This window comes from Diorhabda sublineata, chromosome 1 (assembly GCF_026230105.1).
Source record: "Diorhabda sublineata isolate icDioSubl1.1 chromosome 1, icDioSubl1.1, whole genome shotgun sequence".
NCBI lineage: Eukaryota > Metazoa > Arthropoda > Insecta > Coleoptera > Chrysomelidae > Diorhabda > Diorhabda sublineata.
The window spans coordinates 28,870,574-28,897,976 of record NC_079474.1 but is presented as its reverse complement, the minus strand read 5'-3'; the positions used below and the strand labels follow the sequence as shown (position 1 = coordinate 28,897,976).

Below are 27,403 nucleotides of genomic sequence, written 5' to 3'. Positions count from 1 at the left end.
AATGACTGAAATATTTTTTCAAAGTAGAAGTGTATTTTTTAATTAGTCATCTGTTGTGAATTCTGTATTATATGAAACTGGATACAATTTAATTGGATACATTTAGTAAACTCCAGGATAAAATTAACGCATCAATCATATTTTTCTCGATATTCTTTATTTATTGATAACTTACTGTACTACAAGTAGGCCATAGACCTTGCTTGACAGTGACAGTTGTTATTTGAGTTAACTATAGTATCACATAATCTTGTTTTGATAGTGTACAAGTAAATCTATGTCGACATTTTCTTAAAAAATGCTGATTAAAGCAAAGTTTCTGTTAGAAGAAAGCTGTTGATTGTAATTGTTTTTATCATATGCATGTTTGAGAGTTCATTTGGGATTATATCAAGTAAAAAATAAACCCCCAAATAAATTTGTTAGTGGAGGTGGCAGTGCGAGCACCGACTATCCTGATTGAAGGATATTCAACGCGATATGTTGGTGGTTGGTTAGAAAGACATAATTTCAGCATCAGTCGCGTCGTGAAAACGTTGCACCAATTAAATTAATGATCGTTTTTTGAGACGTGTTTTTAGAAACAGGAGCATCACCAGCAATCTGCAAAAAAATGAATTATCAGATGCTCGAAATATCAATGTATCGTCTCAAACGGTCAGAAGACGTTTACATACAGCAGGGTTAAGCAATAGAAGACCAGTCATAAAACCCTTGCTTACCAGAAAACACAAAGTTCAGAGATTAAATTTTGCGAGACTACATCAGAATTGGATCAGATTGGATCAATGATAGAAAACGGGTTCTGTTCTTTGATGAAACTACAGGTAGGCTTAAAGCTCCAAATAGACGTGATCATACCTGGTGAAGGCAAGGAGAAAGATTTGCCAGCTGTAATATCTCTCCTAAAGTACCTTTTGGTGATGGTTCTAAAATGTTTTGGAAACGAATTTGCTTTGATGCTCGTACGGAATTTGCCCCTATACGTACGAGGTCTATGAATGCCCAATATTACTTAGACAACATTATTGTCGAACATGTAATCCCTTTTGCTCCGTTTGTTGGGCCTAAATTTTCATTCATGCTAGACAACGCTCGTCCCCACGTGGCTAGTCAGATTATTGTCAATATCCCTCTATTAGACTGGCCACCTAACAGTTCGGATATGAATCCTATAGAACATCTAAGTCATAGAGGTCGCTATTGAAGAATGGGAGAATAGACCTCAAATTTTTTTTGAACATTTGATATCAAGCATGCCGCGACGCGTGATTGCTGTGATAAGAAGTAGAAGAGGGTCTACTCTAAAATGGACCCATATACATTTATTCTCTTTTACTGATTTTTTTTCTTTTTTTTTTTTAATTTTTAATTTAATTTTAATTTATCCATGCATTTCCAGCAAAAACAAAATTTTATTGAAAAAATAAGGCAAATTAAGGTTATGTTAAGGTTATAGTTTATATACAGTTGTACATATGAAATTTATGATTTTTTCAGTGTTTTGAGATCCAACAAATTGCAACACCAGTAGCATTAGAATCTTCAGATGAAAAGATTAATGAAACATCTTTCTACAAAATGTGCCCCATTCTATTGTACAATTTAGTAAATAAAGACTGCATTAAAATAATTGATGATCACCATATTATGGAAGACGAAAATGCCCCAGTGAATAATAGTTTTGTATGGATGTGTTCCATACTCGCTATTGTAATTATAAGTGCGTGTGGAGTTCTATCGTTAGCTATCATACCAGTTATGCAGAAAAGGTGAGTTAAATGTAGTCAATAAAACCAACCAATTTCGTGTCCATTCATAAGACCCCCTTTCCTATATACTTTTTTTCCTTACAAATATGTAAAAGCTCTTTTTAATATATTTCAATCTTCGTGATATTTAATAATTTGATAATAATAGACCAGATATTTTGAAGGAAGTAAAAATATAGAAATTATTTAAAATTTGTCACAACATTTGAATTTCGAAGAGTAATTTCAACATTAAATGGAGAGCTCAGATTGCAAGTGGACCAAATCCACTTTTTGGACTGAGGAAGTAGTATTTGGCCTCAGTTAAAGTATATAAATAACTGGTGCTCAGATGGGGTGAACATTGAATATTAGATTGAAAGCCACCAGCTCTTTAATGAATAATAATTATTGCTGGGGACAATAAAAAAGTTTCAGCATCAAATAAATTTATTGAAAAAAAAAATAAACTAACATTAACTGTGTATCCAAAAAAGCACAACGAATATTAAGCAGTTATAAATTAGAAACAACAAGATATCTATATATGATAAAGATAGAACTGGGACTTATGGAAATTTGGGATGGTTGCAGTCCTGAACTGAATTCTCAGTTGTTGAAATTGAGTTGAATTTGTTTGTGGTGTACCAGTTGAGTCTTTTGGGTGTGGTTGAAACTCCAACCTGGTCTGATAATATCTGCTAGGCAGCAGCAAGTGCTGTTGTTTAGTGACAGATTGTTACTCTCTTTCAGAATACTATTGGTTAAATAGTATTCTAAAAGTTCTGAGGTCCAGTGAATCTTTTTTGCGAAAAGTTATTTCAAAAAATCAGTTCTGAAACTGATGAGAAAAGGACAGCCGACCTAAAGGCAGAAAGATAATTGCACTTAAGGTGAACAGAACAAACGCACGCAGAACTGGAAAAAGTTTCTATGGAAGCTGTGCAGGATTCAAAATATATTTACATTTTTGATCTTCAAAGAAGATTGCCATTCCCATAAGAGAAGTCTTTATATCTACAACTTTGGTATTAATTGCTTTACTAACAGCACTGCCTATATGCATATCTGAGATGAGACTACTGATGGAAGGGTCCTGAAGATCTAGTTCCATGCCTTAGGACAAATTAAAAAAAGGTCTATTTTTTGATTGATGCACTGGCAAAACAGGAATATACAAACTACCCTGACTATACTGAAACTTTTTCAAGATCCTCTATTGGATGTAGAAACAATTGATATGAAATTTATGATAGCAGATCACTTATTCCTTCCCATGAAAACTGTAAAAATGAAAAACCCTCAGTTTGACGTTTTAATAATACAGGGAACAGAGTTTTTGAACATAAAATCGCTTAAAGATTCAATAACAAATAAGAAAGAAGACACTGAGGGTAGGAGCATCAATTGACATTCAGTCACAAACAAAAAAGAAAATACTTAAGGTAGGAGCATCAATTGTCATAAGATACCTTGGTTGAGGTTTGAAAAAGGAGGACCCTTCCAAATAAAGATAGATAAATCTATTAGTGAAATTTAGGGGTTCCAAAACTTAGTCGTCTCCAAATAGAGCAATAAAAAAAGTAGGCCGGGAAGACCCGTGGAAGTACCAACCTTATTGACTGTACAGTAGGGTCAACTTTACCCAACCAGAAGTCAAATAACTTTCACAAAAAGGAGGACATGTTGTCCTTACAAATCCTCTATTTATCATGAATACTTTAGAACCAAGGAATCAGACAAATCGTCAAACCCATGATAACGGGCAACTGAAGAAAATGACACCGATGATGAGTTTTTTTTATCTCAATTAAATTTTCTATTCAACTTAGAAATGATATTTTCTAGATATTTCTTATTTGATTTCTAAGTAGATGTAAAAAAATGTATCAAAAACACTTAGAGTTGGTTTATTGTATGCCTAAAATTCTTCAGAATACATCTTAACCAAGTTCACTATTTTTGATTTTTTGGGGTTATAACATAAAATTTGGTCAATAAAACATATGTAAAGTTATTCCTTGAACTTGAATTGAATATATACTTTTTAAAAATGTTGATAGATAATTTTGTTATGAGGCTTTAACTTCAAACTAGTAGCTCAAAGGTCGCTAAAAAGGACTTGGTTCACTTGTTTCCTGAACCTGAAAAATTTAAAGAGCTGTATATCTATAAAACCCGTTCTCTTTTTAACAGTGTTAGTCTGATGTAATTGTTCAAAATATCAAATTTCAATTATTCTTTTAAGTAAGTTATTAGTAAAAATTGATATAAAACGATGACAAAAGTTGAAGCATAAACTTTATTTAAGGTTCTACAAACCCCTCATTCAATTCCTTGTTGCCCTCGCTGTCGGTACTCTTGCTGGGGATGCTCTTCTTCATCTACTTCCTCATGCTATGAGTACGACTCACGGCCGTAGTCATAGTCATTCACATCACTCTCATTTGGTGGAGGATAACAGTCATGATGAGAATATACAGAAAGGATGTGTAGCTATGCTGGGTCTAACGTTTTTTTTTGTCATGGAGAGACTGATATCACTTTGTGTAAAGTGGTGGAAAGGAAAACAGAAAAAACATTCTCATGTTACCGTCATTGATGATAGAAGAGAGAGCATTGATCAGAAAAACGAAACTCAATGCATGGATAAATATAATTCTTTTCCTTATTGTTATAAGGATATAATGGATAATCCACGTAGGTTTTTTTTAAATTTCCAAATATATTCATTTAATTATTAATGAAAGCTTTTGTTCTTTTAGACAATAATTTCTGTGAAACAGATAAAACGGCTACAACAGTATTGGATCCTGGTTCAAAATCTGACTCACAGAAAGTCGCCAAATCTTCCACTTTAGAGAAGTTGGAACCGAATAATCAAAACTTAGAGTGTCCATCAGAGTTGAATATTTGCACTGAAGCTAATAAAATGTTAACACCCGAACATAAAAACGACGATTATACTGTGATAGTAACAGAACACAAAAGTGAACATCATGGACATTCACACAAACACGGACACGTTCATTCTGCGCCAAAGAATTTTTCTTCAGTAGCGTGGATGGTCATTATGGGAGATGGGTATGTATTAATTATATGATATGATTACTTTTCGTGTGTTATAGTCTGTTCATCTTATATAAATAGGCTTATATGCAGACTATTTAGGTCTATAGCCTTGTAATTTCTCTCCACTTCTTTCGGTCCCTTGCTTTTTCTCTCCAACTCTGAATGTTTTTGTATTTAAGGTCATCTTCCACTACTTCTCTCCAGCGTTTTTTTGGTCTACCTCTTTTTCTCTTGACATCTAATATCTTCCATGCAACTCGTTTCAAGAGTCTGTCTTTGTCCATTCGTGCAAAGTTACCTAGCCCATTGTAACCTCAACAATATTAATTTTATTAAATTCTAAAAAGCCTGAAAAGTGGTACCAAAGATTCATGAACTTTTATTGTATAGTAAGGTTTTTCTTATTTATTTACACATTTTTTACTGTGGGGTGAATTGATACACAAGTGTATATTACTTACTTAATTTCTTTATACCTTAACACCAAATACACTAAACTAAATCACTTTTCACTAAATTAAGCATAAAGACTTAATATTAAACATTTATCTCTAATTCTTAACACACTAAATTATTTAAATAAACTGTTTACTTGTCCATTCTTATGTCTTTGGGATGCAATCAGATTATTAACTGACTAGTGTGGCATAAACGACACATAAAAATACTTTCTTAAAAATTCATTCTATAAAAAGAAGAATTTGTCTCCACTTCCGCCAGACTAGATTCTATACATAATAGAATATAACCGGCTTCACGGTCCATGTCGCGGACGAGTTCGTAAGAGTATCATATTTTCGAAACATCCTGTAGTCACTTTTGTCTGTAATTATTTACTGAAGTGTAAAGTGAATACGTTTGTAGTTTAAATACTTATTTTGCTTTAACTTAATTCGTAAAATTTAAAATCTATTCAATAGGAAGGACAGACAATTGAATTTGGAAATCATTTGTGGCAGTGACTCAGAAGTTAGTTTGATCTGTAAGGTATGTTTATTTCTTTTAGGTTACACAACTTTACTGACGGAATGGCAATCGGTGCAGCGTTTTCTGGAAGTTTAGCAGGTGGTTTTTCTACAACGGTTGCTGTTTTCTGTCACGAACTTCCTCATGAACTTGGAGACTTTGCAATGTTGTTGAAAGCTGGAATGACCATTAAACAAGCTATGTTTTATAACATACTATCCAGTGTCTTATGCATATTTGGCAATATTGCTGGACTTATACTAGGTATATGGTAGAAATAAACAGAATTTGATACTTTTTCAAAGAATTTTTTGAGTAAAAAAATATTTGGATTAAATATTTTTTTTTAGGTAATACAGAATATGCCAGCTCATGGGTATTTGCAGCAGCTGCTGGCATGTTCATTTACATCGCCCTTGTCGATATGATCCCAGAATTGAGTTCAGCCCATGAAGATGAGGGTAATGTGGGTCAAGCGATTTTACATTTGGGCGGCTTACTAAGCGGCTTGGGAATAATGGCCCTTATTGCATTTTATGAACACGATTTAATGACAGTGTTCAGTGAAAATTAAACTCGAGTGATACATTTTTATTTTCTACTTATTTTATAGGGATAAGAGTGGAGTTTAACAATCATATTGGTTAGTTTTTAAAGATAGTTGATGTGCTTTTAGTTTATAAATATAGATACAAGATAAACCGTATATTAAATTTGTAGATAGAATAATTTGAAGTTGTTTACATAACTATAGATAGAACCATCATTTTGTCCATAAATATTAGGTTTCACTAGTTATTTTATTCTGTATTAACCTTCTACTGCATAAATTATGAAAAAAAAAATATTTGATGGTCGTTTAGGCTTTATTTGGTAAAAAATTTACTTCAAAAATGAAAAAATTCACTGAAAAAAAAGTACAGTCTTATATGGATTCATATAAAGAATAAAAAATGAAATATAAATTTAATTGTTTGTCGTAACATAAGAAAACCATGCATTTTCTACACTTTGTGTAAGTTTTTTGGCCACAAAATTGACATTTTTGTTGGTTTTTCATCCATTCAAGCATATGGTCTATTTTGTCAGTTCTCACGGAGTTTAAAGGTACATGGAGCAGGACTTCCGTGCCCAGAAACAGGTGTTCCATCTCTTCTGTGCTTTACAGAACGCACTCTTTTTTGTGCCATTACATTTTTACCCGACTTTCGTAAGTGTTCTGAAACAGCTTGCTTGAAATCAAAAAGAGACATGTAAACGTCTGAATTGTTTTTGCACAAAAGTATCCAAGCATACACAACACACATGTCTATCATATGAAAAAAATATTCGTTTATACCATTTCTTGGATCTCAAATGAATTCTATACAAACCACATATAGAGTCCAATAAATTAGTTTAGTAGTCGTTGGTTCACTTCTCACTTAAATTGAAAGCATATTAACTGGTTTATTAGCAAACCATGTTACGGCACCAACAATCATCAATGGGAGCAACCTTTTCAATGAAAAATCCGCGTTCTTGTTTTTTCAACTCCTTTTCTTAAGAACTCTGCTCAGGTGCACTATACCTAGAGGCAAAAATGTGATCTTCGTAGGATGTATCTGGAGCTTAGTGTTATTGAACCAATTATCAAAAAAGATCTTTGATTAACATTTCTTAGTACTGTTTCAGTAAGACGAGTCACGACATTGCCGCTAACACCCATGTCTGGTGCATATTCAGCAAAAATATCAAAATCGTAACTAAATCCTGAAACAAGAACTTGATTTTTATATCCCCATTTATGAGGCTTCGCTAGGTTGTATGGTGGGAAGGTTATTTTACTATAGATATGAATATTATCATGCCAATCAATTGCTCCATTTCTTGTTTGGTTATGTTAGCGGGTTTGTTTATGTTGTCTTGTACGGACTTAAAATTAGATTGATTTGTTATAGTTTGTATGAGATTCTCAGAAAATAAATCTGCCGGTGTTTCAAGTTTTTCAATAAACTCTGGTAACTGCGCGACACCAATAAATTAAAAATTATTTTCATCAAAAGCCTTTAATGTTTTGGATTCCCATTTTATTTTTTTGCCTTAACTTTTTTCTACATGGCTGATGGAGGGTTAGTTTCATCATCAGAGCAATCACTATCTGTTTTGGGTATAACAAGAGATCGTTGATGACGTTGAAATTGTCTAGGGGAAACATATTCACTATCAGAATCAGAAGCTAATTCATCACCACTAAGCGAGCCGTCCCCAGAGATAGTATTAACATATTTGTGAGAGCCATAAAAACGAACAGGATCCATTCTCCACCTCTCCGGATCTCTTTTGAAAAATGTGTTTATAGACACTGATTGAATTTCACACAAGCGCTTAGAAAACTGAGGTTATATCGACAATGACGTTAGACCATAGACAACAAAAAATATTTTCGTAATGCCAACAAAATAATTATAATGTTCAGCAAGCGTGTAGTTATTGCTTGTGCGAAATAACGTGGAAAAAAATATTAAAACTGGTGAACAATATATGGATTTATCTGCGGTAGAGGGTTAAGACATATTTGCAGATTCTAAAAATCAGAAACAATTGTTCCACATGTCGTATACCTCAGCTTATAAGAAATTGCACTTCAACATAAAAACATGGTTATAAAAGCAGCACACAGGATGAGTTGTTGACTAGGATTTTAGAAAAAGTCAAAATTTCATTTTAAGGGAAAATATATAACTATCTTTAAAAACTTTTTTTTTAAATAAAAGTAGCTTGCGCATGTGGTTATATGTATCAGTATAAATAAATTAATTTCTTACAAATTATTGCCCTTTGTAGGTGTTTTTAAGTTATGGACTGTGTTTATAGCATTAAGACTTTTTATACTAGCAATGTTGACTATTTCTAGGAATGTTGGTTTTCTTTTGCCAACTATCAGTTTTGAAAGAAAGTTAATTTTTTATTATTTCTTTGAAATAGTTGATTTTAATTGATTTAATAAAAAACTTGTATTTATAATTATGTAGTTTAGTTTAAACAAACTCTTGAGTTTCAATGTGTTTTTGGAAACCGGTGCTATTCTATTCAGGGAGTATTTAAGCTTAACTTTTACATACCAGAATTATTAGTGGCAAAAAAAAAACCGGTACCAAATGAGTATTTGTTAGTAAACATCAACAGTAGAGTGAGAGAAACTGAGAACATTTTTTTGAAACAAAGTCTACTTCAAGTTTATGTCAAGAGATTAATTTGAAAATGTAAAAAGCCACAAATACAAAATATAAAATGGCAAATTCCTGTCAGAGATAATAATCATGTGTTGTGATCAAAAAGGCAGGAACTGCTTTATTTAAAAATATGTTCATCTAAAGCAGTTAGATAATTGTTCCTTGATTATTATAAATTTAACCTTAAAAACATATTTGTTTGACACTTTGCAAATAGAATTCTTAATATTTGACATATAGTAGACATTTTAACCCGGCATCGGTAAGATGGGGTATCATATAGCCTAGCTAACTTTAAAATGCTATAACAATTGGCTAACATACATAAGCTTCGCGATTTGTCGAGTGCTTATTTCGGTATACAGTGGATTGTCATAGGAGATATATGCATGTTTATTACCGCATCCACCTCATATCCCACCGTACGTTTAGTGTTTATAAAGATTTTGGTACCGTACCTTCTATTTTTATCTATTAGGCCATTATTTTTAAAGGTAATTATTTCATATTTACTATATGCTTTTCAGAAAAGAAAGTTTTTTTGTTCAGTATGTCTAATGAAAAGGAACAAAAGCGAATCTGAGGAACACGATAATGATTTTATTTGCATAGATCAGTGCTCCGCAACGTTTTTTTATTCGTGGCACACCAAAAGCTTTTTCTGGTTTTCACGGTACACCAAATTTAATAGGTATAAATATAATAAAACAACACGTATACACATCAGAAAATAATACATTAATTAATATTTTAATTCGTTTTATTTTACATATTTAAGGTATTATATGTACATAACATATATAATTAATTACAAAACTACAATAATACAAAAAAATAGGCAAAAAGGGTAATTAATGTGATACTTGAGCTTGTTTCAAGGAACACAAGTATTTTATATTGAGCTCGATATTTGATAGTCCAACTCGAAGTTCTTGATCGAGATTTTTTAAGCAAGATCGCTTATCATTTTGAATTAAAACAAGTGTCGAAAAGCTTTGTTCGCATGAATATGTTGTTGAAAAGGGGATTAAAATTGAAATAGCCTGTTTTGAAATTTGAGGATATTCATTCTTAACCGAAATCCAGAAAACATCCAATGGAACTTCTCCAAAATGTAGTTTTAACGTCCCGTCGTTACTCAGTTCAATAAACTCTTCTTTAAATTTAAGAGAAAATGCATCAACAGATTTTTTTGCATTAGTTGCAAAAGGATTGCGAATCCAATCATATTCTTCACTTTTAATCGAATGAAAATAGTAGTCGAATTTATTTTCAAGTGTCGTTAAATGGGATTGGGCCAGATCGATAATTAATTGCATATTTTCAATTATTGTATTATGAACCCTTTGAAACGTTTCTAAAGAGTTGTTACTTAGTTCATTCTGTCAAAGTTCCAGTTTATTTTTGAACCCTTGCAATTTGTCGGAACAGGTTAATAAGTTTTCATTCGGACCTTGCATTTTTCTATTAAGTTCATTAAGATGGTCGAAAATGTCAGCCATATATGCAAGTTTGGCGATCCAACTGTTATCTTCGAAGTGCTGGCCGAGTTCGGGCATATTTTGATTTAGTAAAAACTGATGCACTTCACAGCGAAGTTCAAACAATCTAGCCAACACTTTTCCTCGGGATAACCAACGTACTTCAGTATAAAATAATAAAGATTTATGTTCTGAACCCATTTCTTCACAAAGCATTTCGAAAATTCTTGTATTTAAAGCTCTGGATTTAATAAAATTTATAATTTTGATGCATTCATTCATAGTTTTTAAAAGTTGTTCTGGTAAATTCTTCACCATCAATACTTCCCGATGTATGCAGCAATGTGTAAATTGTATTGCCGGTTTTTTACAAAATAAAAAGTTTTCTTTTATGCAATCTTCGTCAACAAAACGTACAATTGCAATTAATTGTGCTTGATTTTTAATATCCGTTGACTCGTCAATTTGAAGAGCAAAATTGTTAGCTGCGATCAATTTCAAAATAAGCGTGTTCAAAATATCTGTTGACATGTCGCCAATACGTCTTTTAATAGTTTCAGCTGACAGTGAAACCTTACTCACTTCCTGAACCTCTTTAGGTCCAAGCATAACTCGCACAATTTCCATACATGCTGGTTTAATAAGTTTTTCTCCAATAGTATGAGGTTTCTTTTCACGAGCTATTAATTTTGCAATGTAATAGCTAGCTTCTACTACTTTATCGGAAACAAATACGGTCGACATCATAAATTTTTTTTGTTTTAAATTTTGAGCCAAAAGCCTTTGAAAATATGACATATCCTTTTTAGCACAATTCGGATGTTTTGAAGTTAGATGGCCATTTAGTTTACTGGGCACCATTGAGTCGTTTGTTAATTGTTCGTTGCAAATTACACATAATGGTTTCGGAGCCGCTTCATCGCCGCACCAATAAAAGCCATAACGAATGTAGTCTTCGGAGTATTTTCTATTCACAATCTTTCTTTTCTTAGCAATACTGCTTGTGCAAGGTTCATCATCTTCTGCCGTAGAAGTAGATTGTTTTCCAAATAAAAATTTATCCATATTGAAATGGGCACAAAAATAAATCACGTTAATAACAAACACGAATGGTTAATTTATAAACTTCTGCGATTTAATTTATAGGGGTAAGAAGTGATCTGGTTGTATGTGTCCAGTAGAAATTCGTATCTAACACTGACAATATTATATTAGGTTCGTTCTAAATCCTAAACAACGCTGTCTGCTGACTATTGAATTCTGCGCAATCACTATTTTTCAGGAACAGTCGATATAAACATTGTGCAGGTGGTTAGGAGCGTTTCTATTGGTTGTGATGACATTTTTAGCTAGAGCCGTATTCGCAAATTTAATCTACCACAATACAAGTTCGATCTAGTTGCTACGGCGTTTGAGCTTTTGTTGTAACATTGTATTTATGCTTGAAAATGTAAAGTTTTCAGTACGACCCACACTACAGAGTCCATCTTCTATTTACTTCTATTGACATCCATTTCTTCTATTGTGTGAATACATTATAGCAAGTGCTAAACAATTGTTATTTTGTTTATGGTTTTGCATTGAAATATAGTAAGTATATACAATTCGTTTTTATAAATTGTAAATTTGTATTAGAGTACATTGCATTAAAATAAATATGTTGTGTAATTTCAAGCGGCGACACACCTGTGTTTCAGCGGCGGCACACCGGTTGCGGAGCACTGGCATAGATGACTCTACAATGTGGCATACAAATACAAAAATTTAAATGTAAAAACAAGATCAGAAAATATAATTACTCATTTGCTAGGCGTGAAACGTCCTTTTCGATATTTCATGAACCACTTGAGTGTTGGCAACTCCTTTTTACAGATGCCATGCTATCAGATATTGTGAAATATACCAACCAAAAACTGAGGCAAAAATATTTAAGCTATAATTGGTAAAGAATAGGACCTTAGATGAACTGAAAGCTCTACTAGGGCTTCTATATTTAGTTGCTGTTCTGAAATCGAGAAGGCAAAATATAGACGATTTATAGTCCACTGATGGCTTGAGATTTGATATTTTTAGAGCAACAAAGGCCAAGAGGAAAGGTAACAGAGCTTGCTCTGATAAAAGCAATATTTGACATGTTTGTGCAAAATTGCTTAGAGGTCTATACTCCAAGTGAATATCTTACAATTGATGAACAATTGGAAGCACTTTGAACCAAGAAGTTTTGGAATGGATGAGGGATTGTAGACTGGCAGAGGAAATAGCGAGTCAATTGGCTTAAATTCATAAAGGCAACGCGAGGGCACACACGTTAATATATGTAATAAAAAAATTATTTATAAAAATGTAATAGCTTTGTAATATTTGTATCTAGAGATAATTTATAAAATTATATTTTGTTTATAAAGTCAGACATCCTACAACTACTGACACTGGACCTCCAACTCAAATCATATATAATATTTACATCACCCCCCTGGAATTATGCAATTTTCCAAAATGGCCCATAAAAAACATGGAGTTATCAACATTATTTTGAAGGTGTTACTGTGATAAATATTTAGGTTTAAAAATTAGTTAATTCTCATTGGATTTAAAACTTATATATTGAAAATTTTATTTTATTAAACATAATTTAATCTTCATAGAACTTAGGTAATTCATTTCCTAAAACTACTCTTCTTTCTACACCGGCTTCTGTGATGATTCCCAATCTGATTACCCCTCCTGAAGAACCATCACGTGACATTGCAAGAGCCAAAGCTGAAATTACATAAATATACAGTAAATATTTTTAAACAGAACATAAATATCAATAGATTAAGCTGCTTAACATGTACTATAAATCGCTATTTGTTTATTTTTTATTTGTAAAAACTTACTATTTGTAACAAATTTAACACATTCTTCTTTGCTCATGTTTTGTTTGAAATTTGCATCTACATAACCGTAAACATAACTTGATCCAGATCCACCAATAGATACCTCTTGCCTAACACACATACCACCAATTGGAATTGAATATACTTGTCCCCCTTTCTTGTTATCCCATCCAGCAACAAGTATTCCGGCCATTAGAGAATCTCTGTAGTTGTAGCAGAGCTCTCTGAATATTGCAGCACCAACTTCAACTCTAGGTTCTTCACCTAATTCCATACTAGAAATGTAATAGTAATTAACAACTATTGTTGAATAAATGAAAATTAACGTACCCGTGGAAGTTCAGGTGATATGCAACAATATCTGCAATTGCTTGGGTGTCTGCAGCAGAGCCAGAGCGACAGCAGTAAATACGGTCTGTGATTTTAGTAAGTTTGTCGGCTACACGATTCGCGATATATGCTCTATAAATAATTGTAATATAATAAGTTTTTTATTTAATTTTATGTAACTTACCCGGTAGTAGTACGAGAATCTGCTCCAATAACTACCCCTCCATCAAATTCTGCTGCCATTATAGAAGTCTTAAAAATATAAAAGAATAGAATGTTTTCGTAAAGATGAGTTAAAACTTACTCCAGTACTGTGGGCAGCATCTCTCCAATCATCTGGGTTATTCATCGCTGTATATTCATCAAAAACGGGAGACATTTTCAAATTCTATAACAAACGAATGCTTACAAAAACTACTAGTAATCGCCCAAGTTGACAGAATGACATTGGAAAACTTAGTGACACATATTTGACAGACATCAGTTATTCTTCTTGTTTTATTGGCGTTTTCCCGCTTCTTATTTACTCGCAATAGTGTTTTAAGCTAAAAAATTTAAATTAATGATGTTGTTTCGTCTCACAGTAACTTGAACTGTTGTTATATACTTAAATGGCCTGATATAATACGCTTATTTATATGTATATAACGGTTAACCAAGGATAATACCCAATGTCAAATAGGGAATCGCGGAACGCGTTGTCTTATACAAAAACATTAAATGTAACCTCACTTTTTTCACGTTGTATTGATACCAGTTGATTTGGAAAAGTATTAATTTATCAACGTTTATTTTACATTAACTCCACAATGGAAGAAGAATATTCAACAAAAAAGAAAGCTCATAGGGATCGGCATTCGGGTAAGTGGATAATTGATATTCTTAAAATTTTAATTTAAATGCTTATATTTCTTCGAAGGGAGAAAATCGGAAAAGAAAAAAGCCAAGAAAAAAGAGGAAAATGCTGATATGGATCCCAAGCAACGAAACCCCAAAGCGTTTAGTTTTAATTCTGCAGTGAGAGCAGAACGTAAATTTCGACGAAAAGAAGATATAAATACTAAAAAGCAACATATTCCCCTTGTTGATAGAACTCCAATTGAACCTCCACCTATAGTGGTTACAGTAGTAGGTCCTCCAAAAGTAGGCAAGAGTACTGTAATACAAAATTTAATCAAACTGTTTACAAAATTACCTTTAACTGAAATTAAAGGTCCTGTTACAATCGTAACAGGTAAAAAGAGAAGGATTACGTTTTTCGAATGTAATAATGACATCAATTCAATGATCGATTTGGCTAAAGTATCTGATTTAGTGCTTCTGCTATGTGATGCAAGTTTTGGTTTTGAAATGGAAATATTTGAATTTTTAAATATTTGTCAAGTACATGGAATGCCTAGAATAATGGGAGTGTTGACTCACCTTGATTTAATTAAAAATAGCAAGACATTAAAAAACACCAAGAAGACTCTCAAGCATAGATTTTGGACTGAGGTTTATCCGGGAGCTAAATTATTCTATCTATCTGGTATAATCCATGAAGAATATTTAAGAAATGAGGTGAAAAATTTGGGTAGATTTATTTCAGTAATGAAATTTAGGCCATTGCAATGGAGAACAACTCATAGTTATTTGATTGGAGACAGATATGAAGATTTAACCAATCAAGAGCTCATAAGACAAAATCCTAAATGTGATAGGAATGTTGCATTATATGGATACATTAGAGGAGTACCATTGAAAAAAGATAGTTATGTTCATATTGCAGGTAAAAATATATAGAATATGAGTAAATTGTTGTGTACAATCTTAATTTATTGTTTTTTTAAATAGGTTTTGGAGACATAAAAATTCATGATTTGTCTTTTCTCCCCGATCCATGTCCCTTACCAGAAGAACTAAAAAAACGAGCTTTAATAGAAAAAGAAAAACTAATTTATGCACCATTTTCTGGAGTTGGTGGTATTGTTTATGACAAAGATGCAGTTTATATGGAATTGGGTGGCTCTCATAGTCACAATAAAAGAGAGGATGATACAGATAACATTGTGACTAATTTGATAAGTGCAAAAGAAACTTTAGATGAAAAATTAAAGCATTCTGAACTTCAAATTTTTACTGGTGGTAAGAAATTAACAGCAGATGATGTGGCAGACAGTGAAGGTGATCAAAACAGTGTTGAATTGTATGAAAAAAAGGAAAAAAAAGATGGACCTTCAGAGTTGGATGATGAGTTGGATAAATTAAGAAAAAAATGTGTTGAAGTTGAGGATAATGGTAGAATAAGGAGAAAAGTAATTTTTGATGATGTCCTAGAAGATATAGGGTAAATACAAATTTTTATATTCCTTTCTTGTTGCTGTTTTTTTATTGTCCTATTCTATTAAAACTTTAATATGATTTATAGAGATAGTGAAGATGCTGATTCCAACACTGATATAGATGATGGAAAGGATATTGGAGAAACTTTTCATCCAGCTCACAACAAGGATATTGAAATCCATTCCAAGGTTAAAGACATTCTGGGTAAAATGGAATTTAGTGAAAAGAGAAAATTGGAGGACCAACAAAGTAGTGAATGCTCTGATGATCAGGATAATGATGATGAAGAATTTGATAGTGAAAATGAGAACAATGAAATTAAATGGAAGGAAAACCTTATGGAAAAAGCAAAAGAATCTTTCTTGCAAAGGCAGAGTACCAATAAAAATTTAATGAGGCTTGTTTATGGTAATTAACCCACTATTATTTTTTAATAGTATCAATAAGTTCAAAGTTTTGTCTGTTTTTTATATTGCAATTTTTTTGAAGACTTTCAAGAAGAAGAAGAAGATTCAAATAACAAAAATGATGAAATCGACGATGAAGAAGAACTTGGTGGTCTTTTTCGAAAAGTTTCAAAAAACCAGCACAATTTAAAACAGAGTAAAGATGTAATGAACTTAACAGAGAGTTCATTAACATTACCTTGGAATGTGAATATGAAAGACTGGACTCATCCAGATGTGAGTAATTTGTTGTATTTTTGAATATTCTATATGCAAAAAAATATAAAATAAAGACATATCAATGAGCAGTATATTTATCTGTAGATAAGAATAAACCATTATGTATGTGGATAGAACACATGACTGTGTTAATATGATATTCAGTATTTAAATGATAAGAAATTTATTCACATAAAATTTCATTGTTTAAAAACGAATAATTTACATGCCACCCTCACTTTAATTAATAAAAAGTGCTTCAGTTTACTAATTTAACTATCGTAGCTGCATTCCTGACTTCTATACAAAAACTGCTAAAAACATCAACTTGCTAATAAACTGTCACACGAACATGACACTCTCCAAAAAAATTTCATCCAACTAAATAACTAACTAGTGAAGTGAGATTTAATGTTGCAAATAATTCACCAAGTGTTAATTACTGTTTCTGTAAAGTCTTTACCATTTATCATACCACAGATTTAATTTAAAAAAATGTTGAATTAAAAACTAATTTTATTGCTTTGTATAATTTCTTCATAGAATAAGGAGCTCATAAAGAACTGTTTTATTACTGGAAAATGGAAAGATAGTGAAGATGCTAGAGAATTGCTAAAACTCGATGAAGCTCCAGATTTGAGTGATGGAGATTCAGAAGTATTTGGAGACTTTGAGGATTTAGAAACTGGAGAAACACATACTGCTCAAACTCAATTATCCAAAATTGACAAAGGAGAGAAACGAAAAAGAGAAGAATCAGATAATAAAGAAGACGTTGACGCTCTGGCCGAAAAGAAAAAAAAGTTGAAAGAAAAATTCGATTCAGAATATGATTCTCAAGAAAAATTAAGTTATTATGATGAGCTGAAACTATCTGCAGAAAAACAAGCGCAGTTAAATAAAACTGTATTTGAGAATGTACCTGATGATATTAGAGTACAGATTGAAGGGTTTAGACCAGGGATGTATGTACGGATGGAGTTTCAAGGAGTGCCTTCAGAGTTTCTAGAATATTTTGATCCCACATATCCACTAGGTTAGTTATTTATAAAAATATTTTTCATAGTTGTAAAACAATTTAATAATGATTGGAAGCTTCATTTAATATGAATATTATTTCCAATGAACAACTCTTCATTTTCACAGAGTACTTGAATTCTAATTTATAATTAATTTCAGTTATTGGTGCTCTGAACATGGGAGAAGAAAATGTTGGTTTTCTAAACGTTAAAATAAAAAAACATCGTTGGTACAAGAAAATTCTTAAAACCAATGATCCTTTAATAATCTCTTTGGGCTGGAGGCGCTTCCAAACAATACCGTTGTATTCAAAGTTAGAGGATGATTTGAAGTTTAGATACTTGAAATATACTCCTGAACATTTGACATGTAATGCTCACTTTTGGGGTCCAATTACACCCCAAGGAACGGGATTTTTGGCATTACAAACTGTTGATTCTCAAAGTGGTGTAAGTCAAATTATTTTTAATGTATAATATCCATACACAAAATTAAGAAACACAAATACAGAGCTCTTAAACATCTCATAACAAAAAATATCAAATCCCGAAGAAAAACTGAAGAAGTAGGTGAGTAGTGGTGGGAGCCAATTTATATTAATTTTTAATTAACACATTACGAATGTTTCAGTGAGTAATTTGAACAATTTTTTCTCGAAAGATGAAATTACTGTCAAAAATTAGTTGCAAATTTAATAGAGAAGGTAGATTCATGTGGGGTTTGTTAACTATAAATATATAAAAGAAGTAACAGAATTGCAGGGCTGTTAGTGAGGTCCTTAAAACAAAGATCCTAAAATAGTTCCCTCGTGAAACTCTTGTTTTATATTTCATTTTTTTACTTATTTGGTTATTTATCCGGACCATTTGCTCTCTTTTTAATGAATAACTGCCTATTAAATCTAGCGGCACTCTTCATATTCGTATATCCTCCAAGACACTGAGTAGCTGAAACTTATTAACAGGATCAAGTTTGCAAGATCTAGGAACGCAGCTAGAGCTTTGATATTATTGTCTAAAAGTATATTTTATTTTGCAAAACTAATTTTTTAATTTTTTTAACAATATTGAAATATTAATAACATATATAAATTACAGATAATAAAAAATATTGGATTTAGGATAGCGGCAACAGGGTCAGTATTAGAACTGGATAAAAATACAAGAATACTTAAAAAACTGAAACTTATAGGACATCCATTAAAGATATACAAAAAAACTGCTTTTATAAAAGGTAAAGATTATATAATGCTTTGAACTTAAGCAAAGATAATTATTTTTGTAGGAATGTTTAACAGCGCCTTAGAAGTAGCTAAATTTGAATCTGCTAGAATTAAAACTGTGTCTGGAATAAGGGGTCAAATTAAAAAAGCTGTGAACAAACCAGAAGGTTGCTTTAGGGCAACATTTGAAGATAAAATTTTATTAAGTGGTAAGATTTCAGTTTCAGTAACTTGATTTGAATTGTTCATTTCATGGATATGAAAATAAGTGAAATATGAGTTTTTTATTGTTAAGAAAAATGTAAAATTTGAATTTCAGATATTGTTTTCTGTAGAACTTGGTTTAAAGTAGATGTACCTAAGTTTTATGCACCTGTAAATACATTGTTATTCCCTTCTGATAAAAGGAATTCTTGGCGGGGTGTAAGGACTACTGGTGAAATAAAACGAGATAAGGGCATACAAAACGAAGCAAACAAGGACAGTCTTTACACTGTAAGTATTAACTAATAGAATATTTAATGATCATAAATTTTGTACCATACATACCATTAATTAAAATAAACAACATATCTAGTATAATAATAAATCCTCTCTAACACTTCAGATGAAAATGTTTTATCCAAAGCCAAATGTTGTTTATTTGTAGTTTTGTATTACATGCGAAGTTAAAACATTTGAGGAAGCCTTACAGTTTGCCTAGTGACGTTAAAAAGTTGCCAAGATGCATGATAAGATTTTCCAAAGACATCAGTTTTGTAGCAATGGTTCTTGGCCGCCCACTAACTAACTATATTTTATTGACACATCTGTTTTTTCATCTGTTCACCAATAATGTTATATTTAAATTTATTGTTATGTTTATTCCATTATTCTCATGTTTTCTTTGCTTTAGGTTTGCATCAGTTGGTTAGATTAGATTTAAATTAAATTTATCATCTAAACTAAATACTTTTCTAATTAGAATAAGCACAGTAAGCTATCCTTAAAAGATAGATATATGGAATAGCAGAACATGCATTCTTTTTTTATATCTTGAAAGGATTAGGCATCCTTTTCGATGAAAGTTCCCAAGCGGCAAAAGATGTAACATATTATATCCTAAACCTTCCTCATAATTCACTTTATCTATTGATGAAAATCAATTCAGTAGGTTTTGAGTTTATTACAAATAGATAGACAGACGTAACGAAGGTTTTTTTTATAATTTGTAAAGATTAAACTGTAATGAAAGATATTTTATTAATGGTATATGTATAAATTTAACTAGTAATATAATTATTTCCTTTTCAGCCCATCGAAAGGGAAGCAAAACCTTTTAAACCTTTGATTGTACCTAAAAAGCTTCAAGAAGCATTACCATATAGGGATAAACCAAAACATATTAAACCATCAGATAAAAATCCACTGGACAGAGTAGCGGTTATTGTTGAGCCCGAAGAACAAAAGGTAATTTTTGTTTTGATCTTAAAATATGGAAGATTGAGCATAAATATGAGACCAAACTAGAAATTTTTTTACTTATCATATTGGTATGGTTCAACAATTATAATTCATTACATCGCCAACTTTCTGGTTTGTATCTTTGATATTAATCTAATAATACACTGGTTACAGAAGGGTGTTGCCAGGCAGTTTGTTTCTAGATTGGTAACTTTCAACTGTTGAAATATAGTTGGAGGTTGAAAAATAATTTGAAATGCTTGAAAAATATAATTTTATTGAAGTAATGAGAAAAACATGTAACAATCAAAATTTAAATATTTTGTGTAGAATCATCAACATTGGGTCCCCCACATTTTCATTCCAACAGTGTATGTATGTATCACACCAAAACTGTAAATGTGATTTATGAAATAGACAAAATTGGTGTATTAGAGACTAACATTTAAAATAGTCTATAAAATTTGGTATTAAGAAGAATTTTACTTATATTAACAAGTTTAATTAAATTTATTGAATATGTGCTCTTGATTTTTGGTCCATTGTTTTTATAGAAATGATTTTTGATGTTTTGGTCCAACTGCTGTCTCTATAAAAATATTACTTGGCATTTAAAATTCCCATGAATAAATAGCAAATCTACCGAATTAATATAAAATTTGGTTTAACTATAAAAAGATTTTATGTTCTTAATAACCCAAATTTGAATATTTATTATTTGAAAAAGTACCGATTATCATTTTATATTATTTATAGTTCATTGAAATTTAAAAGGTAGATTTATAAAAAAATGGTTTTATTTTGTTTAAGGCTTTTAGAATTTTTATAATTGAATGTATATTAATTTATAATAATGATGATTTTTTAATCTGGAACTTTTGGAATATTTTGAAGATGATAAATATGGAAACAGAATAATATTTCTATGATACATTATCAAAATATTACTGTAATATAATATCTAAGATACAAAAAACAATGTATTAGATTGCTTATTATGATGCTATTTAAATAAAAATGATCAATCAATAGGTTAAAAAAATAAAACTGCTGTAACAAATTCTGAAATAGAAAGAAACTAATTTTTAAATATAAAATTTCAAAAATCTTTTAAACTGATACAAATGTTGAAGAAAAAAAAAAGATTTCAAATTAATACACACAAAATTCAGCAGTTTGGACATTTTTTTTTCATATATAAAAAATTAATTTTTGACAATTACGAATACAATATTTTGTATTATATGAGTGAATTGTATTTTACTATTTCTATGATAATACTTTATACGGGTCAAATCTCGATATAATGAATTCCTTGATATAACGAAATTTTTTAAATCTCCTCTTTATAACATACAATGTTAATTGCACTTCTACATAACGAATTTTTTTAGTCAAAATCAAATACTTCTAATATAATCTTTATACGACGAATTTTTTAGTAAGAACTTCTATATAACGAATTTTTGTCGATCCTGGTAAAAAAACCTCAGTTTTACGAATTTAACTGCTAATTTATTGAACTGTCAGTGCTTCCATATATTGAAAGCAATAAACGTAAAATCGTGTCAACACGTGTCCAGACATCATGTTATGGCAAATTGAATTGTAGTTTTATTTTATTTTCTATATATTTGTTAATGTAGTATAAGCAGGTTATACATTGACCAAAATTAACCAACGTTGCCTTTGAACCTCGTAATAACGAACCTCGCTATAACTTTATCCCAGATTCATTATATCGAGGTTTGACTGTATATCTGAATTAAAAATGTAGGGTAATGTCTTGATAAAAATAAGTTAGTTAGGTGGAATCATCAAAAATCATTTCAATACATTAATAAAATAAAAAAACCATCATTTATTCAAACAGACCTAAAGTCAAGAACATGAAATATAGAAACATCTAAGAAGTGAAAAATTTATTTCTATTTGTTCTCAAATAAATTACTAAATTCATTTTCCAACCTAACTACATTTAATTTTGAAGTTAAATGCCATGTTTCATCACCATTTATTTCTATCTGTTTATAGGAACTCGAATAACTTATTATTTCTAAAGAATTGTCAAAATCTAGATCTGCCACAGATATAGAATTTTCTTGATTTTTATAATCTGGTTGACAGTTATTATGCTGAGGCCCATTACATATTAAGTAAATGTCTGTTACACTTACGTTTTCAATTTGTACGTCATTTTCTTTTAGTATGATAAGTAGTATTCTTTCGGATACTTTATTCAAATGATAAGTTTCATTATGTACAGGTATGTTTCGTTTGTATATTCGAGTCACAGGTGATAGTTTAACAGTTTTTTCTTCCCAGTACCACATTTTCAATATAAATCCACTAATGAATCCTTTAGAAGAATAGATATTGGGTTCTATTACCGGAAATTTAAAACATACTGGTTTCATGATTACTGCGTTGTCGAATTTTGAGAAATTTAGTTTGGTATTATTAGAACTATACAGAGTAATTATGCTTTGACATTTAGGACATTGGTTGAAATTTTGAACAGTTAATTTTTTGTCACCTATTTCATAAAATGTTTCAATATCCTCATTGATCCCTATGTTAAGTTTGATGGCAGCACTAGAATTGTAAAATTTTGATTTGATATCAGCAATAGAAACTTCATAAGTAACTAATGTTCCTGGCATTTGTATACATTTATAGTTGATAGAAAATGAATTACTTGAAATCAAGTTTATAGTTGAGCATGTCGATGGTAATTTGATATTTGATAACGCTTGACCAGTTCTTCCTGATATTATTAAAAATCCACTTTTCTTATATACTGCTAGTAATTCATTTATACCATCTTTATCCAAATCTTCAATCTTAACAGGCATATCTAATTCTGGTATAGATTTTTCTTCTAGACTATGGGCATGCCATAATGCTTCCCCGGAAATAGTTTCTACCACTTTCAATCCGGTATTATCTACTACTAGGCAATCATTGTATCCATTGTTGTCAACATCGATTATACTGCAGTTCATTTGTAGTGGGTAACTTTCCTGTTGAAAATCCCAAGCTATAGCACCATTTGTTCCCATTATAGAGAGTATACCATTTTTAAATGCTTTTTTATCAGTAAAACTACCTTTATAAATTAAAGCAAGATTCCAGTTCTTCTGAAAAACACCTCTTACTAAATTTATGCTTCCTAATAATTCTATATTTTCATGTATTGATTCCCAGTTTGGTATTTTCAACGTACAGGTATTGAAATCATTGCAGGGTAGTATCCAAAGAAAAGTAATTATAGGTAAAAAACAGAATATTATAGAAATTACTAGAGCAACTTTACGTTTAGTGGAGAATTTGTGATGCAAATTTTTGAAACTGTCATCTTTAAAATCACTTATGTGACCATTTCTGGGTTGAGAAAAATTCACTTTGGGTTGATTTACACCATTTGTTAGATAATGTGAGGTATCTTCGGATCTCTCTTCTTTTTCTGAATCGGAATCACTTAACGATTGCGGTAAGGGAACATAAATACCTTGCGAGGAATGAGACATTTTTGTTTAATGAAATACATGTATTGATTTACATTTTCGGCTTTCGGTATTTATAGTAGATATTGATTTCATCCAAAAAATAAATATTCTTAATACGTCAACGGCAGATGGCGCGGTTTGTTGAAATCTGCCGAGGTGCGTTTTGCTGTTAATTTCACCATGCTGACACTAGAAGCGTTCAATACACTAAAACGGTCATAAACTTTTATTATAAATCTCGGTTAAATTTTGTTAAGGGTAGAAACAATGTTAGCATTTTAAGTCTAAAAATTGTGCTGACATGGTCCAGAGATTTCAAGCTTTCAAGGTTTCGCATGTGCTGTGCATGACGTTCGCGAACTCAGTCGAATTGTCATATTTCGCATTTTGATTTCAAATAATTCAAGTAGTGTTTAAGGAGAGTTCACGTTTATTTTTGTATCCAGTTCAAATCAAAATACGGCCTTAACCTAAAAAACTGGTGCAAAGGCGCATGAGCAAACAAAGTCGTTCGCAAAGTTTATTCGAAATAGGACAATTTCACATTGAATTGCATGCCACCTCGCCCGCAAATTACATTAGAAATGTACCTTAAAGTATCTAATGTTTTTTTGTTTATTTCATCCGCCGTAAACAATAAAAAAAATGCATATTCTAATAATGAGAACAATTTGTGTACATAAAGTGTCCGTCGAAATTAAATAAAGGTGGCGCCACAGTAACGTCTGGATAAAGTTTAAAAAAGTGCAAATATTATTTACGATCTGGACAACTTTTCACCCTTTTGTACATACAAGTTGTTAAAATTTTCAATAATCAGCTATGATATTAAGTTTCTTAACTCTGAATACTTCAATTTATCTACAATTGCTACTTTCATACCATACCCTTTGTCTTCACAAACGCCATTCTGGAAGATTTGTGAACTGTTATGCATCATATAAAACTTTTCTCCCATATGAAACACTTTATATATTTACAGTTTTCATAATACATTTTTATGAATGCTTTGATTGTTTTTAATGCAAAATTTCTGTTGTGATTTGCTTGTTTAAAATTGTAATATTTAACATTTGTTAGATTTCCACTATGATGAAAATGTTGAGAGCTTCCTACAATAAGAAACAAGAGAAGATAAAACAAGAAACTAAAGAGCGTTTGGAAAAACATCGTCAAGAAATAGAGAGCGTAGAAGCTAATAGATTGAGAAAATTGAAAGATATAAAGAAAAATGTTCATAGGATGAAGAGTAAACAAGCTAATAGTAAAGGGCGCAAAAAATGAAATATTATTAATAAAACCTTTTGACAACACTTGTTTTAATTTATATGTGAAATAACATAACAAATTTCTTTTTCTATAAGGTACCAACCATTTCCATTATCAACTTTTTTCCTTTTATTGTTTTAGATTATAGTTAAGATCCCTCTTATATCCATTTCTTCCTGTCTTGTCATCTTCCTCAGATTTTTTCGTCCATTTGACTTGATTTCCTGTATTTGATCCTCTCTTGATTTCCATTCATGTTGTCAGCCTTTTTTTCTATTATTGCTTTTTACTTTTCCAATATATTTGGCCTGAACCTTCTCCAAACCCCTCAATACATGGAAGAAGACCAAGAAGAATTTAGCATAAATATAAATCCCAAAAACTGAATAATGCTCAGTATAAGTCACCAATCATTTACTTAATTATTGAAGTAGATTGTTAATTTGAAAATTAACTAAATTTTCAAGAAGTAGTAACACTGACTATGAATTATAAGGTTTGTTCCAACCTGCTGGTCTGTACCTTTTAAATGATATTTTCTGCGCAATATTCGACTATACATGGTTCTTCATACAGTACTTGCTATCAATAAAGTATCAAAAAGTCCCATAAATGGTTTTTTGATGGGTTGGAACAAACCTATAACTTAAAGATGATTAGATGTGATAAGGTTGTGTGTAATGACTCTGGTGTTGTTGAAGAGTTGAATATTTTAAGAAATACTGGAATTCATAATAAAGGGGCCCTAAAAGAGATCAGTGCACTTTTCCCAATTAAGTTACCAAATATTACCATAACCACAGAAATCTGCATGTGTATTGTTGAAGATATAAAAAAATATGGAGAAAAACATTTAAAACTTATATTTTTAATAATAAACCACTTAGTACATTTAACGAGATAAGTATCTGTAGTTTTAAGATTTTTTTTATGTTAATAGTCTAAATGGCTACAAAAAAAGTACATAATGGAATGAACATCTATCTATTAACAATTAAGTGATACAAGTTTTGGAACCTATTAATATATTGCACATATCCAACTACTGGCGGTAGTTTTTGTGAATCTCTGGCTTGATATCATAGACCAATTTTAAAAACTCTTGAATCACCTGGAACATGAAAGTTAACAAATGAACACATTTTAAGTACCACTATTCCAATAGCTGACGGAAACAAATGTAATATACTAGTCCAAAAAATTGTGTGTTACACACCAATACAAAGTAAATGCCTGATCCCTGATTGGAACTATTATAGGCAATGACCTTTACATATTGACCATAGAATTTCCATTAGCTAAAGAGGGTCCAATTGTGTAGCAGAATTTTATCACACATTAGTACAAAAAATGCAAACTTTCTGCATATGTTGAATAATATTCAACTAACAATAACATTATCTAAAATATTCTTATGTTTGTGAAAAATAATTATTTTCATACATACTGTTGGTATAATTATTACTTTAAACATACATAGCAACTGATTGATAAAAAGAATAGAAAATGAAAATTATTAATTAAATAATAAAATAGCTGATCAATACATGAATAACCTTGAATGTTATAATCATGTGACTGGGGAGTTATACAATGTTTTTGAGAAACTCACAGGTTGTTTCTGGTTCAATACTGTTTTGTTCATCTCCTCAACCCTTCGCTTTGTATCTTGTTCAATTTTAGCAGCTACATCTTCCCGAGAACCCATGTGCTTAGCCTCAAATTCCCGGAATTGGCGTTCACGTTCTTTACGGTATTTCTCAATTTCATCTTGAGCTTCTTCTTTAGCTTGCTTTAGCCTCCTAGCTTTTCCTGAAATACAATTATTTTTTACAGTATCTCTACTGTCTACCAATCCAAAAATAAAAAATTTCAATTCAATTATTATCAATCAATGTTCTAAAACTGCTAATTTATTTTCGAAAGATCGTAAATCTAACTATTTTTTATGTCTCGTGACTGTCAACACCCTAAATTCATGTTTTTTCTAAATCAATTTCAACTTACGCTTGCGGGCTTCTGTGACTTTGTCTGCGGCACGTTTTTCAGCTGCTAGAAGCTGTTGAACACCTTGGCTTTGATGACTAGCCATATTTTTTTAGCAAATTATATTTAAAAAAATTCAACTTTAGTACCCGAAGATGATTATGAACTGACGAAGTTGAAGAAAGGCAAACTCTGGTCATATGATAATACGTCAAATAATGTAAATTCTCATAGCTACCAACTTAAGAATAATGCAATGTTGTCTGATCTTAA

General features: G+C 31.0%; 6 protein-coding genes across 9 annotated transcripts in view; 2 read left to right on the top strand and 4 right to left on the bottom strand.

Annotated features, from left to right (window-relative positions):
- The window catches only part of LOC130451803 (zinc transporter foi), a 30,822-nt gene extending 22,030 nt beyond the window's left edge, over positions 1 to 8,792 (top strand). For all 4 annotated transcript variants that reach the window (XM_056791069.1, XM_056791088.1, XM_056791078.1 and 1 more), the window contains exons 4-8: positions 1,501 to 1,772; positions 4,063 to 4,451; positions 4,517 to 4,835; positions 5,830 to 6,053; positions 6,140 to 8,792. In XM_056791069.1, the coding sequence (XP_056647047.1) occupies positions 1,501 to 1,772; positions 4,063 to 4,451; positions 4,517 to 4,835; positions 5,830 to 6,053; positions 6,140 to 6,363 (1,428 nt within the window). In that variant the 3' untranslated portion in view covers positions 6,364 to 8,792. The remainder of the gene's footprint in view (positions 1 to 1,500; positions 1,773 to 4,062; positions 4,452 to 4,516; positions 4,836 to 5,829; positions 6,054 to 6,139) is intronic.
- LOC130453223 (zinc finger BED domain-containing protein 5-like) lies at positions 7,473 to 11,550 on the bottom strand. Its single transcript, XM_056792888.1, has 3 exons — positions 10,903 to 11,550; positions 7,617 to 7,793; positions 7,473 to 7,541 (listed from the first exon to the last, which is right to left on the bottom strand). The coding sequence occupies exons 1-3, from the start codon at positions 11,548 to 11,550 to the stop codon at positions 7,473 to 7,475; spliced, it is 894 nt and encodes a 297-aa protein (XP_056648866.1).
- Positions 11,551 to 13,069: 1,519 nt separating this feature from the next.
- On the bottom strand, positions 13,070 to 14,153 carry LOC130443266 (proteasome subunit beta type-6). Its single transcript, XM_056777817.1, has 5 exons — positions 13,999 to 14,153; positions 13,879 to 13,946; positions 13,695 to 13,826; positions 13,365 to 13,639; positions 13,070 to 13,245 (listed from the first exon to the last, which is right to left on the bottom strand). The coding sequence occupies exons 1-5, from the start codon at positions 14,071 to 14,073 to the stop codon at positions 13,118 to 13,120; spliced, it is 678 nt and encodes a 225-aa protein (XP_056633795.1). The 5' UTR covers positions 14,074 to 14,153; the 3' UTR covers positions 13,070 to 13,117.
- A 7-nt stretch (positions 14,154 to 14,160) lies between these two features.
- On the top strand, positions 14,161 to 25,223 carry LOC130443250 (ribosome biogenesis protein BMS1 homolog). The gene is made up of 12 exons (XM_056777790.1): positions 14,161 to 14,555; positions 14,614 to 15,462; positions 15,528 to 16,020; positions 16,102 to 16,424; positions 16,506 to 16,699; positions 17,225 to 17,717; positions 17,861 to 18,150; positions 18,799 to 18,934; positions 18,986 to 19,132; positions 19,243 to 19,418; positions 20,217 to 20,372; positions 24,956 to 25,223. Exons 1-12 carry the CDS (start codon positions 14,504 to 14,506, stop codon positions 25,157 to 25,159), a joined length of 3,513 nt encoding a protein of 1,170 aa, XP_056633768.1. The 5' UTR covers positions 14,161 to 14,503; the 3' UTR covers positions 25,160 to 25,223.
- LOC130443259 (uncharacterized) lies at positions 20,624 to 23,992 on the bottom strand. Its single transcript, XM_056777803.1, has one exon. The coding sequence runs from the start codon at positions 23,894 to 23,896 to the stop codon at positions 22,295 to 22,297; it is 1,602 nt and encodes a 533-aa protein (XP_056633781.1). The 5' UTR covers positions 23,897 to 23,992; the 3' UTR covers positions 20,624 to 22,294.
- Positions 25,224 to 25,992: 769 nt separating the features above from the next.
- Positions 25,993 to 27,345, bottom strand: LOC130441299 (V-type proton ATPase subunit G). Its single transcript, XM_056774919.1, has 3 exons — positions 27,152 to 27,345; positions 26,757 to 26,956; positions 25,993 to 26,255 (listed from the first exon to the last, which is right to left on the bottom strand). Exons 1-3 carry the CDS (start codon positions 27,234 to 27,236, stop codon positions 26,187 to 26,189), a joined length of 354 nt encoding a protein of 117 aa, XP_056630897.1. The 5' UTR covers positions 27,237 to 27,345; the 3' UTR covers positions 25,993 to 26,186.
- Positions 27,346 to 27,403: the final 58 nt, after the last annotated feature.

Coding starts and splice junctions, on each gene's coding strand:
- LOC130453223 (XM_056792888.1), bottom strand. CDS start 11,550: ATGGATAAATTTTTATTTGGAAAACAATCTACTTCTACGGCAGAAGAT. Junction 7,794..10,902: donor AAGCACAATTAATTGCAATT/GTACGTTTTGTT, acceptor GGTGTCGCGCAG/TTACCAGAGTTTATTGAAAA. Junction 7,542..7,616: donor TGATAATATTCATATCTATA/GTAAAATAACCT, acceptor TTCTTGTTTCAG/GATTTAGTTACGATTTTGAT.
- LOC130443266 (XM_056777817.1), bottom strand. CDS start 14,073: ATGTCTCCCGTTTTTGATGAATATACAGCGATGAATAACCCAGATGAT. Junction 13,827..13,878: donor GATTCTCGTACTACTACCGG/GTAAGTTACATA, acceptor AATTATTTATAG/AGCATATATCGCGAATCGTG. Junction 13,640..13,694: donor TATCACCTGAACTTCCACGG/GTACGTTAATTT, acceptor TTACATTTCTAG/TATGGAATTAGGTGAAGAAC.
- LOC130443250 (XM_056777790.1), top strand. CDS start 14,504: ATGGAAGAAGAATATTCAACAAAAAAGAAAGCTCATAGGGATCGGCAT. Junction 16,021..16,101: donor GATGTCCTAGAAGATATAGG/GTAAATACAAAT, acceptor TATGATTTATAG/AGATAGTGAAGATGCTGATT. Junction 20,373..24,955: donor TTGAGCCCGAAGAACAAAAG/GTAATTTTTGTT, acceptor AACATTTGTTAG/ATTTCCACTATGATGAAAAT.
- LOC130443259 (XM_056777803.1), bottom strand. CDS start 23,896: ATGTCTCATTCCTCGCAAGGTATTTATGTTCCCTTACCGCAATCGTTA.
- LOC130441299 (XM_056774919.1), bottom strand. CDS start 27,236: ATGGCTAGTCATCAAAGCCAAGGTGTTCAACAGCTTCTAGCAGCTGAA. Junction 26,957..27,151: donor AGTCACAGAAGCCCGCAAGC/GTAAGTTGAAAT, acceptor ATTGTATTTCAG/GAAAAGCTAGGAGGCTAAAG. Junction 26,256..26,756: donor TATTGAACCAGAAACAACCT/GTGAGTTTCTCA, acceptor TTCATGTTCCAG/GTGATTCAAGAGTTTTTAAA.